At 46.1% G+C, this 19446-nt stretch overlaps 1 protein-coding gene across 3 annotated transcripts in view; it reads left to right on the top strand.

Moving 5' to 3' along the window:
• The window catches only part of LIFR (LIF receptor subunit alpha), a 68718-nt gene that overhangs the window by 37087 nt on the left and 12185 nt on the right, over window positions 1–19446 (top strand). For all 3 annotated transcript variants that reach the window (XM_053914436.2, XM_053914427.2, XM_053914434.2), the window contains 9 exons: window positions 267–441; window positions 2465–2719; window positions 6144–6273; window positions 6667–6836; window positions 8737–8882; window positions 10059–10221; window positions 11537–11607; window positions 13378–13591; window positions 15031–15210. In XM_053914436.2, the coding sequence (XP_053770411.1) occupies window positions 267–441; window positions 2465–2719; window positions 6144–6273; window positions 6667–6836; window positions 8737–8882; window positions 10059–10221; window positions 11537–11607; window positions 13378–13591; window positions 15031–15210 (1504 nt within the window). The remainder of the gene's footprint in view (window positions 1–266; window positions 442–2464; window positions 2720–6143; window positions 6274–6666; window positions 6837–8736; window positions 8883–10058; window positions 10222–11536; window positions 11608–13377; window positions 13592–15030; window positions 15211–19446) is intronic.

Genomic DNA, 19446 nt, shown 5'->3' with positions numbered 1-19446 from the left:
ATATTTTCTTGTAAACTGTATTCAACATTCTGGAATATCCACACTTTTTATAACGATATATAGGAGTGAGATCTGAAGTTGAAGTTAATGTAAATGAGACATGGTTATTGTTGCTATAATCCTTTCGTGCCTTGTAGGAAGCTGGGATAGTTTTATAAAAGGACAACCCTTTACCTTACCTCGCTGGTGGTTAGATACAGTGTGAAGGGTGCGGAAGTTACCACTGCTGGGAGGTAGAATGTTGTGGTGTCTTGTCCCTGCTGTAGGTGACCTACAACACAACTCTGAACGGTGAAGATACTGTCCATCACTGGAGCTGGGTCTCCGACATGCCCTTGGAGTGCGCCACGCACTCTGTGGGACTTAGATGCTACGTCGATGACCCTCATTTCTCTGGTCACAAAGAGTGGAGCGACTGGAGCCCCCTGAAGAACATTTCTTGTAAGTGTCTGTTATTTAAAGAATTTTTGTTTCAAGTGAATGAGATTAACCTTGCCTCAGGGTGAGATTTAGTTTAAGCTTTGAGTTCTCGGATCCCCATTTGTCTGCATGAAGGTCACCTGGGGATCTTCCAAGTCCCCCATCCCAGTATTTCTTAAATTGATTTGGAGAGAGAGAGAGAAACATCGACGTGTTTCGCTTATTCATGCATCCATGTGTTGCTTCCTGTATGTGCTCTGACTGGAGATTGAACCCGCAACCCTTGTGTATCAGGACGATGCTCTACCCAGCTGAGCTACCCAGCCACAGCCCATCCCAGTAGGTTTTCATTTAAAAAGTCTGAGATAGACTTCAGGAATCTAAAGAACTTTAAATTTTAAAGAACTTCCTGAGCAATTGGATAAATGTCCCGGTTTGAAAGTCAATGTAGTAGATAGATGTCAAAGAGCATCTGAAATTTTTGTGTAGGTGGTAATGAGATCAAGTCTATATTTTGTTTTAAAAAAAAAAGGCGCCCAATTTGTCTGTCATCCACAGAGTAGACCTTGTGACCTACAGTTTTTGCAGAGACACAGGAATTTGCAGACATGCCCCAAATTATCAGGACATTGAGTAAAACTCATTCGCAGGTAGAATGCCGGCAGTATGGGAGAGGGCCTAGCAAAGTACTGACAGTAAAACTAAGTTCTTAAAAAGTCGGCTGATCGTCATATATTATTCGCATTAGGGACTATCTGGAGAAATGGATCGGAGGAAGAAGGGCCTAGAAGCAGGTGGCTCGATAAGGAGAAGCTCGTTGCAGTTCAGCGAAGGACAGTGGAGGCGTGACTAGGACACTCGGGGTTAGAAATGACAAGGGGAAAAGGTGCAGGAACACCGAGGAGACAGAATCAGAACCGGTGATGCAGTGTTTGGTAAGGGAGAAATCGAGCCAAAGACGACTGTTAGTTTGGGTAGCTGGTGCGGCTTTCCATTGAGACAGAAAATATAAAAACAAATTAGGTAGGAAAGACTGATTTCATTGTTAATGCATCAAGCTTGAGGCACGTGTGAAGTGTCTGGATAGCAAAGTCTCATAGGCAGCTGGAAACAGAGGTGTGGCATCCAGGTGATTAGTTGGTGCTGGAGATATGTATTTGAAAAATCATTAGCATATATGTGATGTGAAAATTTTTTAACCCTGGAGGTTACCATGACTCAGGGAAAAGGGGATGGAGACCAAGGACCGGTCCCTTAGAAGCTTTATGTCCAAGGGGAGGAGAGAAGAAAGACCAGCGGAGCAGACAGGTGCCAGAGGGCTCGGAGAAGCCTGGGAGGGTGCAGTGAGGGACCTAGGAGAGAAGGGAGTTTGAAGAAGGACTTTAGGCAGTGTGCCAGATGCTGTGGCCGTCAAAGGGGAAGACTGCTCAGAAGCAGCCACTAGACTGAGCGATTCGGTCAGCCGGCTGCTTCAGTAGAAAGGTTGGGGTAGGAGCCAGAGTGCAGTCTGGGAACGAGGAAACAGGTTGAAAGGAGAGTACAGGTAATTTAAAAGACGGGCTATTTGGGATAATAAAAACCAAAGGTAGGCTTTAAGCTGCGGAGTTGGCATTAAAGAAAAAGTACTTTTTAGGATATAGAATACTCAAATGTTTATTTAGGCTGATGGAAAGTAAGAAGTCTGCCCTAAATACATGGAATCATTTCAGGGGAATGGAATTATTTAAAATCAACACTTCCTCTTGGTGTTGATTTTTCACGTGTGGATATAAACCCTTTTTATAGAACTTCTAGAACTTCTGAGACATTAACCTGTGACCTTAGACATTGACCTACACAATCCCCTCCCCCACCATCATGCCACCATATAGAACCACACACACTTGACTTCTTGTATATGTCTTGCTCCTTTGAAGCCTGGGGGACATACCTTGTCTTCAGGCCACCCTTATTACAAAGTGTACCCCAAGTATGTTTTGTATACACTGGGTTTTTTATGGTAAAAGACTTCTAAAGTATTTGTAATTTCTTTTGATCTTTCTAGGGTCTACTGATTCTCAGGGTAAGGTTTTTCCTCAAGACAAAGTGATACTTGTGGGCTCAGATATAACATTTTGTTGTGTGACTCAAGAAAAAGTGTCATCGGCCCAGATTGGCTACACGAAATGTCCCCTTATTCATCTCGATGGGGAAAACGTTGCAATCAAGATCCACAATATTTCTGTTTCTGAAGATAGTGGAACAAATGTGGTTTTCACAACAAAAGAAAACATTTATGGAACAGTTATTTTTGCAGGATGTAAGTACAAATTTTTGTTTCTATTCATCATTTTTTGCTCTCTCCAAAAGCCTTAATATTTTGTTTTGTTTTTTATGGAGGGGCAAGGGTGTGATTCTATTTCTTTTTTAGTCTTCTATTCTTTAATATAAATGATATAAAAGGCACCAGAATTTTTACTCAGTTAAAGGTGAAGTCTAAGCTTGTTTTGTACATATGTGTATCTGTATGATTTCTAGCCTTTGTAATAAGATTTGAGGCATTCATCTGCTAACTTATAGTTTAAATTCTTGGTTAACAGCTTTGTTGAGTGGGAGTAGTTAGTATATAATATTTGCAAATCCTACCTTTTTTAGTAATTATTTCACATAAGTTAATTTCCCATGTAATTGTAGCATACCTTTTTAAAATAAGTACCCAAATTAAAGAAATTGTAATGATTTGGCTCAAAATCTTTCAGCAGCACATTATGTTTCTCCACCTTGGAAAAAACCAGTTGGAGGAGAGGGTGGCTGGAGGACACGGGTGCGAGGACGCGTCCTCTCGCACTGTGCCGTGTGGACGCTGCCCTGAGCGCAGGCGTCTCGACCAGCGTGGCCACTCCTGCAGTTCTAAGCCCACTCAGTGGCTACGGGAATGGCCTGGTGTGTGTGGCCTGTGTGGGATGTGCACAGATCACGCCGTCTGTTGAGCTCTCCGTCCCCTCCCCTGTGGTCACTCTGATGTGATGGCTTTGTCTCCAGCTGCCGTCCCCCTGCATTCCGCATTCATAGGCTCTGCGTGGGGTCTGAGGGGCTCATGAAATGAAGTGTGTGAAATGCAGTGAATGGGTTTTGTGAGTTTTCTCACCCAAGCTTAGTGATTTCCTTTAGCTCTTTTTTTTTTAAATTTTTATTGTTATTCAATTACAGTTGTATGCCTTTTCTCCCCATCCCCCCACCCCACCCCAGCCAAACCCCCTCCCTCCCTCACCTCTACCCCCCCCCCTTGGTTTTGTCCATGTGTCCTTTATAGTAGTTCCTGTAATCCCCTCTCCTCACTGTCCCCTCCACATTCCCCCCTGGCTATTGTTAGATTGTTCTTAACTTCAATGTCTCTGGTTATATTTTGTTTGCTTTTTTCTTCTGTTGATTATGTTCCAGTTAAAGGTGAGATCATACAGTATTTGTCCCTCACCGTCTGGCTTATTTCACTTAGCATAATGCTCTCCAGTTCCACCCATGCTGTTGCAAAGGGTATAAGCTCCTTCTTTAAACTATGGTATATTTACACAATGGAACTCTATGCAGCAGAGAGAAAGAAGGAGCTTCTATCCTTTCGCTCTTTTACGATTCTCGGCTCTGCTCCAGATCAGCAGCCCTTGGCCTCCTTCCCACTGACACAGAAAGTCAGGGTGAGCTACTGATCTGCTTCCAAGGGAATGAATAACCGGCACAGGCACCTTCTCAGTGTGATGGCTGTGCCCTTAGGCTTTTTTTGCACCTCCCCCCTGCCCCCAGTAAGGCATGTGGGATTGAAGTGAGAGTGAGGTTACGTTCACATTTAAACTTCAGAAAAATCAAATTTTCTTTCCTAAGGGTATCTTAGGGAATGACTTGCCATCTAAGTCGAGACCCAGTGGTGCAGGGAGGGAAGCTGGTAGGTGATACCGAAAAGGGAGGTAGCCACTTGAGAGTGAAAGAACAAAATGAAAACTGGAAAGATGAGAATACTCACAGGTGCTATTATTTGAAAGAGTATTCCAGTCCTTTATTACTTGTAGGTTTAAATATTGCTCAGGGTTTATGAACTCAGAAGCAGCTGTAGAATTTCCCTTGAGAGGGAGCTCGTTAGACACTTACAGGCAGAACCATGGATGGTATGAGTCGGGAATCAAGATTCATTTACTTCCTTTCCCCTTTCTGCATCCTCTTAACCCACAAGGTATTGAAAAGACTGAAAAGAAGTTTAGCATCAGCTTGTCAGCTTCTGTTCAGCTTTTCCCCCTGTACAGGCACATTCATCATCAAAACCTGCCCCGATTTTGGTTTGGACTACATTACCTCTGTCAGTGTAGGAAAATTTTCTCTCTCACAGTAGTGGGTCACCCAAACCAAGGACATGGCACATCCTCCAGTTAGTTGGGTCTTCTTTTGTTTGTCTTAGGGATGGGAGGTCTTGTGTATCTTTTAGGAAACCTAAAAGATACTCCTCCGTGTTTGATGTTTATACCAATAAAAGTGGTTCTTTCTCTCCAGTTTATTCTTGTAATTGAAAATAAATTTATTATCTAGCAGACAGAGTAGTTATTTACTAGTACCTGTTAGTATTCATGCATATGCTAATTTAATCATAAGCCAAATAATTGTTATGAACAATTATTTGTGCAGTAATCATAGTTATTTTTTTAATTTTTTATTGTACTTTTTTCTATTACCATTTAGTCCCCTTCGATAGCACCACTTCAGCATTCGATATTGACCTTGATGTTAATCTTTCATCATATTTAAGATACTTTAAAATAATACACTGTGACATAGGATTAGAAAATGTAGATTTTTATATCACACGTCAAATTTTATACTTTCTCATTTGAAAATATTTTCATAAAAATGGCTTTGATTTTAAAAATGCGTTTTGTATTTGTTGGTACATAAAAATACAGGTGATTTATACCTAGCTTGCCTAGCTTCAGTTAATTCTTTTATTAAGTTAATTTCTTTGAAAAGAAAAGAAAATCCACACACTAACTTCTAAATACTGCCCTCTCATGTTTTTTCTCCTTCTGTCTTTGCTTCCACTTCTTTCTAGTTTGCAGTTTTCTCGTCACTTTCCATCAGACACACTCAGAAAACACTTTCTTTCTAGTCCTGCCTGAACAAAGTCAGAGAGAGTCGTTTTAGTGAAGAATGAAAATGACAGAACAACAACAGTCACTTTGAGTTCAGGGAGATGCAGAATTTTACTGAGAATTACTTTATAAATAATAGTCCTTGTAACTTATGTAAGAACTCTGAAACTTGTAACATCACGTATGTTGACTTACAATACGATTTGGTACTTCTTTTCAAATGTATATGGGTGATCATTAATAATACTTTTAACTTGTAGATTTTTCTAACTTACTGGGTACACCTTCCTTGGAGAGATTTGGTAGATTCAAGTAGTATTTAAGGGGAAAAAAGTGATAGTGTCTTCAGTTCACCACTTGCGAGTTTCAAATGAGCTAATAGTCACTCTTAGGTATATTTTAATCTGTCATTTCTAATGTAATATGACCTCCTAAAAACATGCTATAGAAAGAATGGTAATTCCTGTATTGTTCAAAAAGTAAAATATAAACAATACATTATTTCATTTTTAATGAAATCATACAAAATATAATTAATGTTTATGAGACATAATACTTGGAGGGAACATATATGTTAAAATAAGTAACTCCATTTTTTTCCCTTTTTCCTTTTAGATCCACCTGATATTCCCCAAAAACTGAATTGTGAGACATATGATTTAAGAGAGATTATATGTACTTGGGACCCAGGCAGACCAACGGCACTGGTGGGCCCACGCAACACAAGTTACACTTTGTTCGAAAGGTAAAGGCAACCAGGAAAGGGTGTCAGACAAACAGCGAGGCGTCCGTCAGAAGGTCGTCACGTGACACAGGGAAATGCCCCGTCTCTTTTATGTTATGAGCAGGCTCTAACACCAAATGCGTGGTATAAAAACTGGGTGTGTGCTATCAGTACTGCAGCTGAATGCGTGCAGGCTCGACTCGTCTCCCTTTTCACAAAGCCTAGAGGGAAGAACCCTCAAGTGTAAACGGAGACTGTTTTCTGGCCATTTTCTTCCCTGAGTATGTAGTACATCTGTAATTACAAAGACTTTGAAAACATTAATTATCAGAAATTTACCCATTTTCCTGGACTGTTTATCTCTTGACATTTTGATATTATTTTAATATTCTTTATTCCTCTCTTAATTAACAGTTTTTCAGGAAAATATGTTAAATTTAAAAGAGTTGAAGCGCTCATAAATGAAAGCTACCAGTTGTTCTTTCAAATCCTTCCAAGTCAAGAACTGTATAATTTTACTTTGAATGCTCACAATCCTCTGGGCCAGTCACGAGCACGGATTCTAGTTAATGTGACCGAAAGAGGTAAGCGGCTGCACGAACCAGCGCCTTGCACATGCCTGCAGAAGTCGTGAAATGTCCTGTGGTGAAGGAAAAGTGAGCCTAGGGATTACTTTGTCCTGATTATTTTCTTTATAACTGCCTAATATTGATCTCGTAAATTTTATTTTAAAAGCTTTACAATGTGTAATTTCGGATTCACCGTTTTATTGAACCCAGGTAAATTTTTGAAATACTCATTTACGTAGAAAGGGTCAGTGGCTTCACCTAACACTTTATTTCTGAGAAAATTTTGCCCAATCTTTAAAGACTTTCTACTTTGAAATAATTGTAGGTGGTTGCAAAAAATAATAAATGAGAGCCCTGTGACCCCTTCACCTGGCTTTCCCCAGGGTAGCATCTTACGTTACCGTTGTACAACATCCAGACTAGGCCATTGACCTTGGACAGTGCTGTGAACCAGGCTGCCGACCTTGCTCGGCGTTCACCCGTTTTCATGTCCATCCAGTTGTGTGTGTGTGGGTGTGTGTGTGTTGTGTGTGTTGTGTGTGTACTCAGGTAGGTCTGTGCAGGCGGTTTTAAGTAAACATTCAGGGAACCAATAGTCAAGACACCGAACTGGTCTATCACTGCCCCCCCTGCCCCCCCCAACACCCTGTCCCCAGACACCAGCAGATCTGTTCTTCACCTCTGTTGCTTTGTCATTCTGAGAATGTCGTGTAAATGGAACCATACAGCATATAACCTTTGGAGGCTGGCATCTTTTACTAAAGGTAATAACCTTTAGATCCATCCAAGTTGTACGGATCAATAAATAGTGCAGTCCTTTTTATTGCTGATGACGTCTTAATTTTACCAATCTTACTAACACAGAGCTCAAAATAGAAATACAACACGGTGCAACACTTTGGCATTCATTCCCATGGCCGTTCCGTGGGCGTCAGCAGCACAGCAGACTCACGGTCTGGGGAGGAAGGCTCACACCAAACTTGCTCTGCTGTAGACCGGCCGTGTTTGCTGAACATAAAGCACTTTCATCAGTTATTTCTTCCCATCGTCTTTTTATGTCCTCACTTTACCTGAGGACAGAGTGGTAGTGACTGCATGTCTTGGTCCGCCCTCCGCCGTTTCAGCCTGATGTACTGCAGGGTTCATCCCACCCCCACCCCCCACCCCCCCTACACTCAGACTGGTCATCGCCAGTGCAGTGGCCCATGCCTCGCCGTGCCAGGCCCCAGCCTGGAATGCTCTTCTGCACTTGTTCTGCCAGCTTTTCTCCGGTTCCTCTTTCAGGGCTCATCCTAAGTCCCATCTTTCTTATTTATTTATTTTTAGAGGGAGGAGAAAGGAGGGAGAGAAACATCAATGTGTGGTTGTTTCTCACACACCCCCAACTGGGGACCCGGCCTGCAACCCAGGCATGTGCCCTGACTGGGAATCGAGCCGGTGACCCTTTGGTTCATAGGCTGGCGCTCAGTCCACTGAGTCACACCAGCCAGGGCCGAAGTCCCATCTTTACTGTAGGATTCTCCTTACCATGTTTACATCTAAATTCTTATAGCACTTAATGTGAATGCCATACATTGTGAACTTAGCATATATACTCTTACAAATTTTCTTTCTTTTTTGCGTGTCATTCCCCAAGTAAATTAGAGGTTCCTTGAGGGTGGAGGCTATATTCTAACCACCTTTTGGTTAGAGTTCCTGACACTGATTGAGGAGCCTCGAGTGTGATCGGTTCTTAAAAAACGCTGGCATGTTGTCAGCAGTACAGTGGAGCTTCTGTCTCCCACAAATACCGAGTGGGGAGTATTGTTGATCAGCACTAACAGTACCTCTCTTGATGTTTATTTTCTTTGATTCTCATTTGTCATATTAGAAAATGGCTTTTGAAGTAATTAACCTTTAAAAATTGTATTTACAGTTTATCCCCATACTCCTACTTCAATCAAAGTGAAAGATATTAACGCAACAGCTGTTACGCTTTCCTGGCATTTACCAGGCAACTTTGCAAAGATTAAGCTGTTGTGTCAGGTTGAAATCAACAAAGTGAATTCAGTACAAGAATTGGTGAGTGAGATTCTTCTGTAAACTTCCTTAGAGGTTATTTTGGATAAAACACTTAGCTTTCAAAATAACTAAGTCAATTTATATGTATAAGCTCTGGTTATTACAGAGATTGACTAAGAACCAAGATATTACACAGGAGTATAATTTGACAGGATTGTATTTAGCCCTTAAAGACAATTACAGTACCAGCTATCATAGAACATGAGTTTGACTTTCACTACTCAGATTGCTTCCAGGTCTGGTGGTACACCTGGCATGTAGCTGGTGCTCAATAAGTTTGTGAATTAATGAGTAGTTTCGCTGTGACCTTTAGCATTAGATAATGGACTCATTGGCACTGGAAAGATGATGTGATTTTTAAAACCGCTAAGCACAGCTACAGGAGCAAGTTATAATTGGTTATTATAAGTCAAAACATGACTTTTAATACATTTTAAATACTTAGGTTGACTTTTATACTGCACCAGCTTGTAATTTGTGGTAAGTCCAAAATAAATGATGTCATACTTAAATATTCATTTGAAAACTGCCTGGTGATTTCTAGAATATCAGTCACACTGCAAAACGTAACCCCCGAAGCTCCTTCGTCGTAAGTAATTGGGAACTTGGGGGCTCCCCTGAGATGTGCAGATCCTCAAATTCGTTTTGAATTGCTTCACTGTAATTTGACTTAGTTGAAGTATTTGCCGAACGGTCTGCGTGTTTATCACCATATGAGAGGCACTAAGTGCCCAGATGATGCAGCCTCCAGTAAGCTTCCACGTCTCCTCCCAATGACCCAGGTCCTCCTCAAGGCCTTCTCAGATTACACCAATCCGTTAAGGTTTATTGCATCGCCGTGAGCCACTGACTGATTACCAAGTTTATATTCTCCTCTCTGCATACTTTAATTGGCCACTGTTAATTAGATTCAGTGGTTGGATTAACAAGACACCTCGGCTTGGCTTCCTGCTATTTCAGAGCATAATGTTACTGATTCGGCATTTACATAAGAATTGAAGTAGTACAGGGGTGAACTGACTTTGGTCTTCCAGAGGCAAACTCATGTGGACATTCAGTCGATTTGTTACAAGTTTGGGAGGCTTTCTTATTTTAAAAAAGTGTGTGTGTGTGTCTGTGTGTATATTTGCGCACACCTGGCATTTCATGCACACACATTACTTTGCTTCCTACCAGCGGAACGCCACCATCAAAGGGGTAGACGGTTCGAATTACCTCACCACTGTGGACAGGCTAACTCCGTACACCGTGTACACCTTTCGGATCCGCTGTTCTGGTGAAACTTTCTGGAAATGGAGCAAATGGAGCAACGAGAAACAGTATTTGACCACAGAAGCCAGTAAGTTAACTAAATGGTTTATGGTTAATTATTACTGTGGATCCTGGAATTCTACAACTATTTTTTTTTTTTTAATGTCACCCCGAGTCACTAAAACTGGGAGAATGCTTAGGTAAGTTCTGTAATTATACAGCACATGCTAGCACAATATTACACAGACCTTTTAAGTGATGGGTTTGAAGTCCCGGGAGCTCATGGGGTGTGCTGGGCACATGCCCTGTGGACTGACTGTGCTGTGCTGCCCGCGCACGGTGTGCTCGCATAGACAGCGAAGCGACGCGGAGCAGCCGAGCTAAGACAGTGGGGCGGCTTTCCTCATGCTCTTTCCTCCTTGGCCTGGGCTTTTCACAATCTATTTAGATTGCCTTTTCATTAAAAATGAGTTTGTTGGGATTTTTATTTCTGACCTAAGGCTGAGGCGTGGATGGGGCTAAGGTCTTGAACTTCAGCCCCTACAGCATACGTAGGTCAGAATAGCCATCAGATCAGGTAACTGGTTTTCTGAATATAATTTCCAATGACAGAATGAAGATTCCATCCTTGATTAATCAGATGTAAACTTTAAAACAAAATAGAAATAGGTGTGATTTTCAGGAATCATTCACCAAAACACAGCAGATTTTTTATTTGCACTGTGTGGTGTAGGGAATATAAAACTTCTGCCGCCACATTTAACAAATAGTAAAACAAGAAGTGGTGGCACGTGCTGATCCGGATGTTCTCTCTCCACATGAAGGCTGGCGGGAGGGGCAGAGCTTCGCAGTGTGTGTGAGCACTACCTGGACTATCAAACCTGAATCCAGTGCGCGAGTCCAGGGGAAGAGTGCATTAGTTAGTTACCGATTGCTACGTAACCAATTACCCCGAAACTCAGCGCCTTACAACAGCAAGCATTTATGATCTCACGGTGTCTGTGGGTCAGAAACCCAGGAGCAGCTTGGTGGAGGCTCTGGCTTAGAGTCTCCGCTGAGGCCAGTCACCGTGAGGGTGGGGGCTGCAGGCTTCCTGGGGCAGAGGGTCTGCATCCCGTGGGTTCCCTCCCGTGGCTGCTGGAGTGTCCTCAGAGCACAGCAGCCGGCTCCTCCTGGACTTGGGGATCACAGAGAGAACAGGGCGGCCCGCCTGGTGCTTTTCATGACCTGGCCTCAGAAGGGCACACCTTCATTCTGCCAGACCCTATTGGCCACGCAAGCCAACCCTGACGTGGTGTGGGAGAGGCCACTGAACATTTCCAAGCACCACCATCTCAATTATTGACATTATCAACCGACCCAGCACACATCTTCAAGTACTAACTTTTATCTCTCTTCCCTAGTTCCCTCAAAGGGACCAGACACTTGGAGAGAGTGGCGCTCCGATGGGAAAAACTTAATAATATATTGGAAGGTAAGTACCTAATGTTTGCTTGGATATTGAGATGGCTTGAGTTTTGGTTAACTACCTAACTTTCAGAGGGTCCTTGGGTTATCGAGGAGCCAGGGGCTCCGAGACGTGCAGAACTGCTGAGAGAGTGACCTGGCTGCGGACGCGCCCAGGCCCCTCCTAACTGCGGCTGCACCACAGGCAGCCTAGCGAGCATGGGCTGGGGCCTCAGCGCCCTGTGTTCTGATTTTATGAGGCCTCTGAAGGGCCCTGGGGGATTTCATGAACTCAGGGCCTCTTGCTTTAAAAACACAGCCAGAAGCTGCAAGTTACAATTCTGCTGTTTATGTTGCATTTTTTTCCTTTGATGAATAGGAAACCAACTTTTTATATATTTTATGTGTAATTTGTGTCCCTTAAATTGCATAATACGATGCAATGATGATTTTGTAAAATTTTAGGTAATACATGAATCACGCTCTGTTTGACTGTTTTTCCCTAGTAGAGCAGGCATTTTTGTTGCTGTATTTTTTATCTGATTTATGAACATTCAAAACACCAGCAGTTGTTTCTACCTCCAATTTCATAAGAGCAATCATAACCAGATTCATATAAATGGTGGGTTTTGTTGTTCAGAGGAAACAATATTATTTTTACAAAAACTTGATGTCAGTACAGCTTTGAGTCAAGTGAAGCCCAAGTGCATGTTCTGTACAAGCTCCCTTGCTTTGAGATCGTCTGAGGGGACGGTAGCATCTCCTCTTCCTCCCGATTAGAAATCCCCTGCTACCCTGAGCTGTCCGTCAGATTTCACAGTAACACAGTAACGATTATACAAGTCACTTCCGTGTGGAAGGAGTTTGGAATATGGTTCCAACTAGATGACTGTTTAACCAAGGATTAAAACTATTGAAGTGATTCAGCATCTAACTGCAGCCCCAAGGTTAATTACTTCTGCCCCACTTGGGTAGAAAATTAAGTTGTTTGGACGTGTTGAGGTTTTTAAACATGTGCCACTGGGGTACCCAAGTAGAGTCCAGTAGCGGAGGGTTTGAATAAGGGGTCTAGGCGCTCAGGAGCGAGATTGGAACCACAGACAAGGCTTTGAGGGGCTTACATTACAGGGTGGGGCGAAAGTAGGACTACAGTTATTCGTATGGAAAATAAAGCAATAATTAATAAACAGTGATACCAGAATAAACTCCTTGCTTCATGCACTCACAACGGTAACTGCTTTGCCCACCCCGCTGTCAGTGGGATCCCTCAGGGAGCGTTGCAGGGAGGGGGAGGCAGGCTGGGCCTTGGGAGGTGGCCGCATATGAAGGGTCGGCAAAGGAGGAGGAGCCAGCGGGCAAGACTGGGAAGGCCCGAGGGGCCTGTTGACCAGCAGAAAATAACACAAATGTTCTCTAATGAGCACACACTACTTTAAAATGAGAACGCAGTAAATGTTAAATAAAAAAACGATGCCATACTTTTTAATGTTTTGTTTCTGTTTACTTAGAGCAGTGCTTCTCATAACTTTTTTGGGCACGAGAAAATGTGAGGCTAAATGCGGCTTTTTATTGATTCTGTGTTTATACTTTTGTGTGCTCCAGGCACGTACCGTTCTTCCTCGGGGGCCCCGTCCTGATTTGCCCAGGTCTCGGCAGGCTTCTCAGAGTGTGAGCAGCTCCATCTCCTCTGGGCATCTTTATGACGGGTGTGGCGTCCGCTCTGGACTCGATGGCCTTACCACGTCACATAGTCACTCTGGCAGGTTCTCATAACCGAATTTACCTCTGTCTCTCATAGCCTTTACCCATTAATGAAGCTAACGGAAAAATACTCTTCTATAACGTGTCCTGTTCGTCAGATGAGAAAACACAGTCCCTTTCTGAGATCCCTGACCCTCAACACAAAGCAGAGATACAACTCGATAAAAATGACTACATTATCAGCGTGGTGGCAAAGAACTCCGCCGGCTCATCCCCACCGTCTACAATAGCGAGCATGGAGATTCCCAATGGTGAGTGGTTGAGGTGGCGTGCCGCGGGAGAACGGGGGTTCAGAGGGAAACGTTCCGAAGGTGTTGCGTGCTCTCCTGTGCCCCAGCTTCCTTCTCGCACGGCCCGCTGCTGCTGCTGCCGCTGCTGCTGCTGCCGCTGCTGCTGCTGCTGCCCCAACCTAAGGAAGAACGGACGGGTGAACATCAGCTGCTTCCTGAGACAGTGGCCGCTGGTCCTGAGTGGCAGCATCTGCCCCGGTGGGCGAGGCAGTCACTGTCCCCAGTCACTTTAGCGCACAGTGTTGGGGGCTGTGGTGGTGGATGTTACTCTTGGGAGGAAATGTTTTGACAGATACCATGTTCATGTGTCTCCCCAACCCCACGCGAGTCGGCTCCTGGGACAGCGAGGCTGTGTTCAACCTGTCCGGCAGGAAAAGACACTCAGTTTACGTGGCGGCTTTGTTGAAAGGACATGCTTTCAGTAGGAACCCTTTATTGATAAGAAATTCTTCTTAAAGTCTGAATAAGACTTTCAGCATAAACTTGTAAAAATGGTGTAACTTTAGAATTACTGCCTGCCTGCCTCTGCATTCTCTGGGTGCCCAGTCAGGAGTCCCTCCCTCCTGAACCGCCTTGGCAGCCCCCTGAGCTGTGGATCTTCAGTGGCCGTCCCCGGCCTCTTCGCCCCGATAGCTCCTCCTCTGAGCCCCTGCCTCCCCACCTTGCCGCCATGCCCCGCTGTGGGCCCCTCCTCTCCCAACCACTTTTACAGGACAGACTGGTCAGTCCACACTTGCCTCCCCCTTTTGGCCATGCCACCCTGACCCACGCTAACGGCTCCCCCCCCAACTTGGGCCTCCCCTGTCACCTAGGCCGACACCCGACATGACCCCACGCTGGCCCCCTTCCCCCCAGCCTCTGCACCTCCCCACTCCGTCCCCCACAGGCCCTGTTCAGGCTCTTCCCTGTTGGCCCACACCGGCCACCCTGTCCCTCAGCTCTCCTTCCCAAACTGTTTCAGCAGATTCCTCCTCTCCCTGTCCTGTCCCTGAATCCCCACAGCCCACGTGGGAGGGGGCAGTGTTCCGGCAATGTAGGAGGGGCTGCTGCAGCGCCCCCCAACCTTGTGCCGAGGTGCTCCTGCTCTGCTGCCCTGGGCGGGGGGGGGGGGGGGGGGGGGCTGCCATGCCCTTACGCCCTGTGGAGCCTTCCTGGCCCCACTACGTCACCACCGGATCAAACGGCTTTCTTATCACTTCGTTTCAGCAGGTAGTTACCATAGTCACAGCAGCAGTGACAGAGCAATGCTTCTAAACTTTAACTGAAGGTTTATCCAGGTTGAGCACTATTTTTAACATTTCTGTACAGTGAAGTAATTCGTGTAACTCCTGCCCCATTTTCATGAGGTTTGCCTTACTTCACTGTTGTTAACATCGAAGTGTCCTTCTTTCTTGTTGAAGATGATCTCAGAACAGAGCAGGCTGTTGGAATGGGAAAAGGGATTCTCCTCACGTGGAACCACAACCCCAACATGACTTGTGACTACGTCGTTAAGTGGTGTAACTCATCTCAGGCGGAGCCCTGCCTTATGGACTGGAAGAAAGTCCCTGCAAACAGCACCGAGACCCTCATAGAATCTGGTGAGTGTTTCTCAGGGCGCTCCAAACGTATTCTTAGAAAGAGCAGCGTGCGGGGTGCCTGGTTGCAGTGAAGTGACCATTCTCCCTGACCACGGGGCCAGGTGCTGGTCAGTCTAGCTCTTCTGGAAGGCGGTCTGGGGCAGCATCCTTGTTACTTGTCTAGGAATCCCTTCTAAGAAGCAGTGAGAGAGCTACCCAGATTCCCGTCTGAGAATGGTCACCACGGCATCATTTATTGTTGTCATGATGGAAAGCAGCCAAGCAGCACACGGGAGGACGAGTTGATGGGGGCACCCTCTGAAACGGAGGGTTCAGCAGCACTTGTGAGGGAGGTGGGACCTCGTGGGGCAGTGCTCAGGAGGAAGGCCCAGGGATGTCGAGGGGCCTGTGGCTGCGGCTGCCTGTGCCTGCCCAGGGCCTGGTGACGGAGGTCAGGAGAGGCTGTGCACAGAGGCCCTGCACCCACATCGCCACTTGGCTGAGGCAGGCCCAGGGGCGTTGGCCTGGCAGCGGGCACAGTGGGTGGGGCCAGCTCCCTGGTGGCTGTGAGGAGCCCTGAGCCTCCTTGGCGAGCTGCCCTTGACCCCATGCAGCCTGAATGCAGCCCCAGGGGCACTTGATAACCTGCAGGCTAGACCAGCCTTGTGCTTGGGAGTTAAGTGCCTCTTTCGACAGTCTCTGCTCCTTCTGAGCACCTGGCTGTTGTGTCCCTCCCCACGGGGGCTCTGGAACCGGCATCCTGTGGTGGTGATGTCCTTCCACTCCCGTGGTTGTCCCTCCCGTGTTAGTGGGGTTTGGCAGAGCAGACAGTGCAGACTCTTTTTCTCTGCGTTTCCCTTTTCACTGTCAAATGGTGAGGATAAGTCCCCTTCATTAGATGACCATGTGTGGGGCCTGATTATGTGTCTGTTCTACTTGGAATTCAGCCATGCTGCTCCCTTGCAGAATCCGCCCAGATAGAGAGGACAGTTCCCTTGATCCTTTCTCCCTGCACACTGCACTTCCCAGCATGCCCAGCTGCACCCCACCCCGCTCTTCCCTGCACCTGCCCTTGCCTTTCCCCTCAACCCCCCAGGTAGCTCCCAGGATGGAACCTGCTCCCTCTACAGGTTCTGGCCCCTCCTCCTTCCTCCCTCCTCACTGGGCTTTGAGCATCGTGGGGATGGACTGGGGCAGGGTGCAGCATCTGTGTGTGAGTTTAAGCTGGCAGCTGTGGGATGCGAAGGGGAGGCAGGTTCCATCCACAAGGCAGGCGAGCCAAGCCCCGCAGCAGCATTGAGAGAAGTTAGGAAACTTGCCCAAGGTCACAAAACTAGTTAGTGTGTGACATCACCAGGCTTCAAATTCAAAGTTTCAAGAAGCTGGGAATTTTGTCTTTTGTTCCTGCCACTAGAACAGTGTGTGGCCATGGTAGGTGTTTCTCCTCCTCTTTTCCCACCCAGTCATCTACTCCTTCACCTCTCTTCTCGTTGTGACCTCAAACCACGGGCCTTGTGCTCTAACCCACTCAGGTGCTTTTTCTTTGTAGGCATTGGAATCCTGAACACTATTGATATGAGTAATTGGAACATCAAACTAGGTACACATTTACTAATGTACATGCAGTCAGCCCTGGCTGGTGTGGCTCAGTGGATCGAGCACCGGCCTGTGAACCAAAGGGTTGCCGGTTCGATTCCCCGTCAGGGCATATGCCTGGGTTGCTGGCCAGGTCCCCAGTAGGGGGTGCATGATGTTTCTCTCCCTCTCTCCCTCCCTTCCCCTCTCTCTCAAATTATGGAGCGGCGTCCCATACACCAAAGGTTGCTGGTTCAGTCCCCAGTCGGAGCATACAGAATCCATGTTTCTGTCTCACATCAATGTCTCTCTCCCTCTCCCTCCCCCCCTCCCTCTCTCTCCCCACCTTTCTTCTTCTCTCAAATCGATAAACGTGTCCTCAGGTGAGGATAAAAAATAAGACTAAAAACTATGATTAAAAAATCATAACTTTGAGAACCAAGATGGCGGCGTAGGTATACACACTGCGCCTCCTCGCACAACCAGAACTGACAGAGAATCGAACAGCAAGGGGGACCGACACCAAGGAAACAGAAAATAATCATTCAACCAGACTGGTAGGAGGGGTGGAGACGGCACTGGGGTGGAGAGGACTCGCGTGGCTGTGGCAGGACTGAGACTGGCGGAGTGTGGGACAAATGGCGCAGGCAGTCCGAGCACTAGCAGACCCTGCAGTCCCACATTTGCACAGATAAACCCAGAGGGCCGGACTCAGAGTGGCGGAGAGTGGGGCAGGCAGAGTGGCAGGTAGCACCTTGCACCACCACATTCGCCCACAGATAAACCGGACGAACGGCGGGCAGAGAAGCAGACCGCTGCAAAACCCAGGGCTCGGGGAAATAAAGCCTCAAACCTCTGATTGAAAGCGCCCCTGGGGGTTGGGGCGGCAGGAGAGACTCCCAGCCTCACAGGAGAGGTTGTTGGAGAGACCCACAGGGGCCTAGAGTGTGCACAGGCCCACTTACTCAGGAACCAGCACCAGAGTGGCCCAGTTTGATTGTGGGTAGCGGAGTGAAAGACTGAAATCCGGAGGACAGTGAAGCGGGCGCCATTGCTCCCTCTCGGCCCCGCCCCCACGTACAGCATCACAGCGCAGGACCAGCATTACCCCGCCCTGGTGAACACCTAAGGCTCCGCCCCTTAAAGTAACAGACACGCCAAGACAAACAAACAAAAAAAAAAAAATGGCCCAAATGACAGAACACTTCAAAGCTCCAGAAAAAATACAACTAAGCGACGAAGAGATAGCCAACCTATCGGATGCACAGTTCAAAGCACTGGTTATCAATATGCTCACAGACTTGGTTGAATCTGTTCGAAAAACAGATGAAAAAATGAAGCCTATGCTAAGAGAAACAAAGGAAAATGTACAGGGAACCAATAGTGATGAGAAGGAAACTGGGACTCAAATCAATGGTATGGACCAGAAGGAAGAAACAAACATCCAACCAGAAAAGAATGAAGAAACAAGAACTTGGAAAAATGAGGAGAGGCTTAGGAACCTCCAGGACACCTTGAAACGTTCCAACATCCGAATTATAGGGGTGCCAGAAGGAGAAGAGGAAGAACAAAAAATTGAAATTTTATTTGAACAAATAATGGAGAACTTCCCCAGTCTGGCAAAGGAAATAGACTTCCGGGAAGTCCAGGAAGCTCAGAGAGTCCCAAAGAAGCTGGACCCAAGGAGGAACACACCAAGGCACATCATAATTACATTACCCAAGATTAAACGCAAGGACCTACATCCAAGATTACTGTATCTAGCAAAGCTATCATTTAGAATGGAAGGGAGGATAAAGTGCTTCTCAGATAAGGTCAAGTTGAAGAGGCTCATCATCACCAAGCCCTTATTATATGAAATGTTAAAGGGAGTTACCTAAGAAAAAGAAGATCAAAAATAGGAACAGTAAAAATGACAGCAAACTCACAGTTATTAACGACCACACATAAAACAAAAACGAGAGCAAACTAGACAAACAACTAGAACATGAGGGTTGTCAATAAGGGAGTGGGAGGGGGAGAGGGGGGTAAAGGTACAGAGAATAAGTAGCATAGATGATAGGTGGAAAATAGACAGGGGGAGGGTAAAAATAGTGTAGGAAATGTAGAAGCCAAAGAACTTATAAGTATGACCCATGGACATGAACTATGGGGGGGGAACGTGGGAGGGAGGGGGGTGGGCAGGATGGAGTGGAGTGGGGGGGGAATGGGACAACTGTAATAGCATAATCAATAAATATATTTAAAAAAAAAATCATAACTTCGAGTGTCCTGTTCCTAAAGAAAACACTTGTGGAGGGGGTAGTAGAGGGTGACCGTCTCACTAAGGAGCCTGCAGCCTCTGGTGTTCTGGGCGCAGAGCAGAAGAGCTGGCGCGTCACCCACTGTGGAAAAGGTGTGTTGCACAAATTCAGTGCGAACCCGTGTACTGACCTTCTTCCCCAGGCAGAACCTTCTTCCTGGCCCACTGCTGGTGAGCTCCTGATCGCCCTTCAATGTCACTTGGTGGCGTTTTCCCTCCTTGAAGGTGCCACAGTCCACAACAGGTCCCTCTCGTCTAGCACAGTGTGTTATGATTCCCCCTTTCGTCTGTCCCCCAGCCTGTCTCGAGCCTCTCTGGGCCGGGGCCCTTGTTCTGTCCCACTCTGGGTTCCCCGCCTCTCCCACTGGTGCTGTGCTGCC

This window comes from Desmodus rotundus, chromosome 1 (assembly GCF_022682495.2).
Source record: "Desmodus rotundus isolate HL8 chromosome 1, HLdesRot8A.1, whole genome shotgun sequence".
Classification (NCBI taxonomy): domain Eukaryota; kingdom Metazoa; phylum Chordata; class Mammalia; order Chiroptera; family Phyllostomidae; genus Desmodus; species Desmodus rotundus.
Note: the sequence above shows the minus strand (reverse complement) of the source record. Positions and strands in the feature narration are given on the sequence as shown.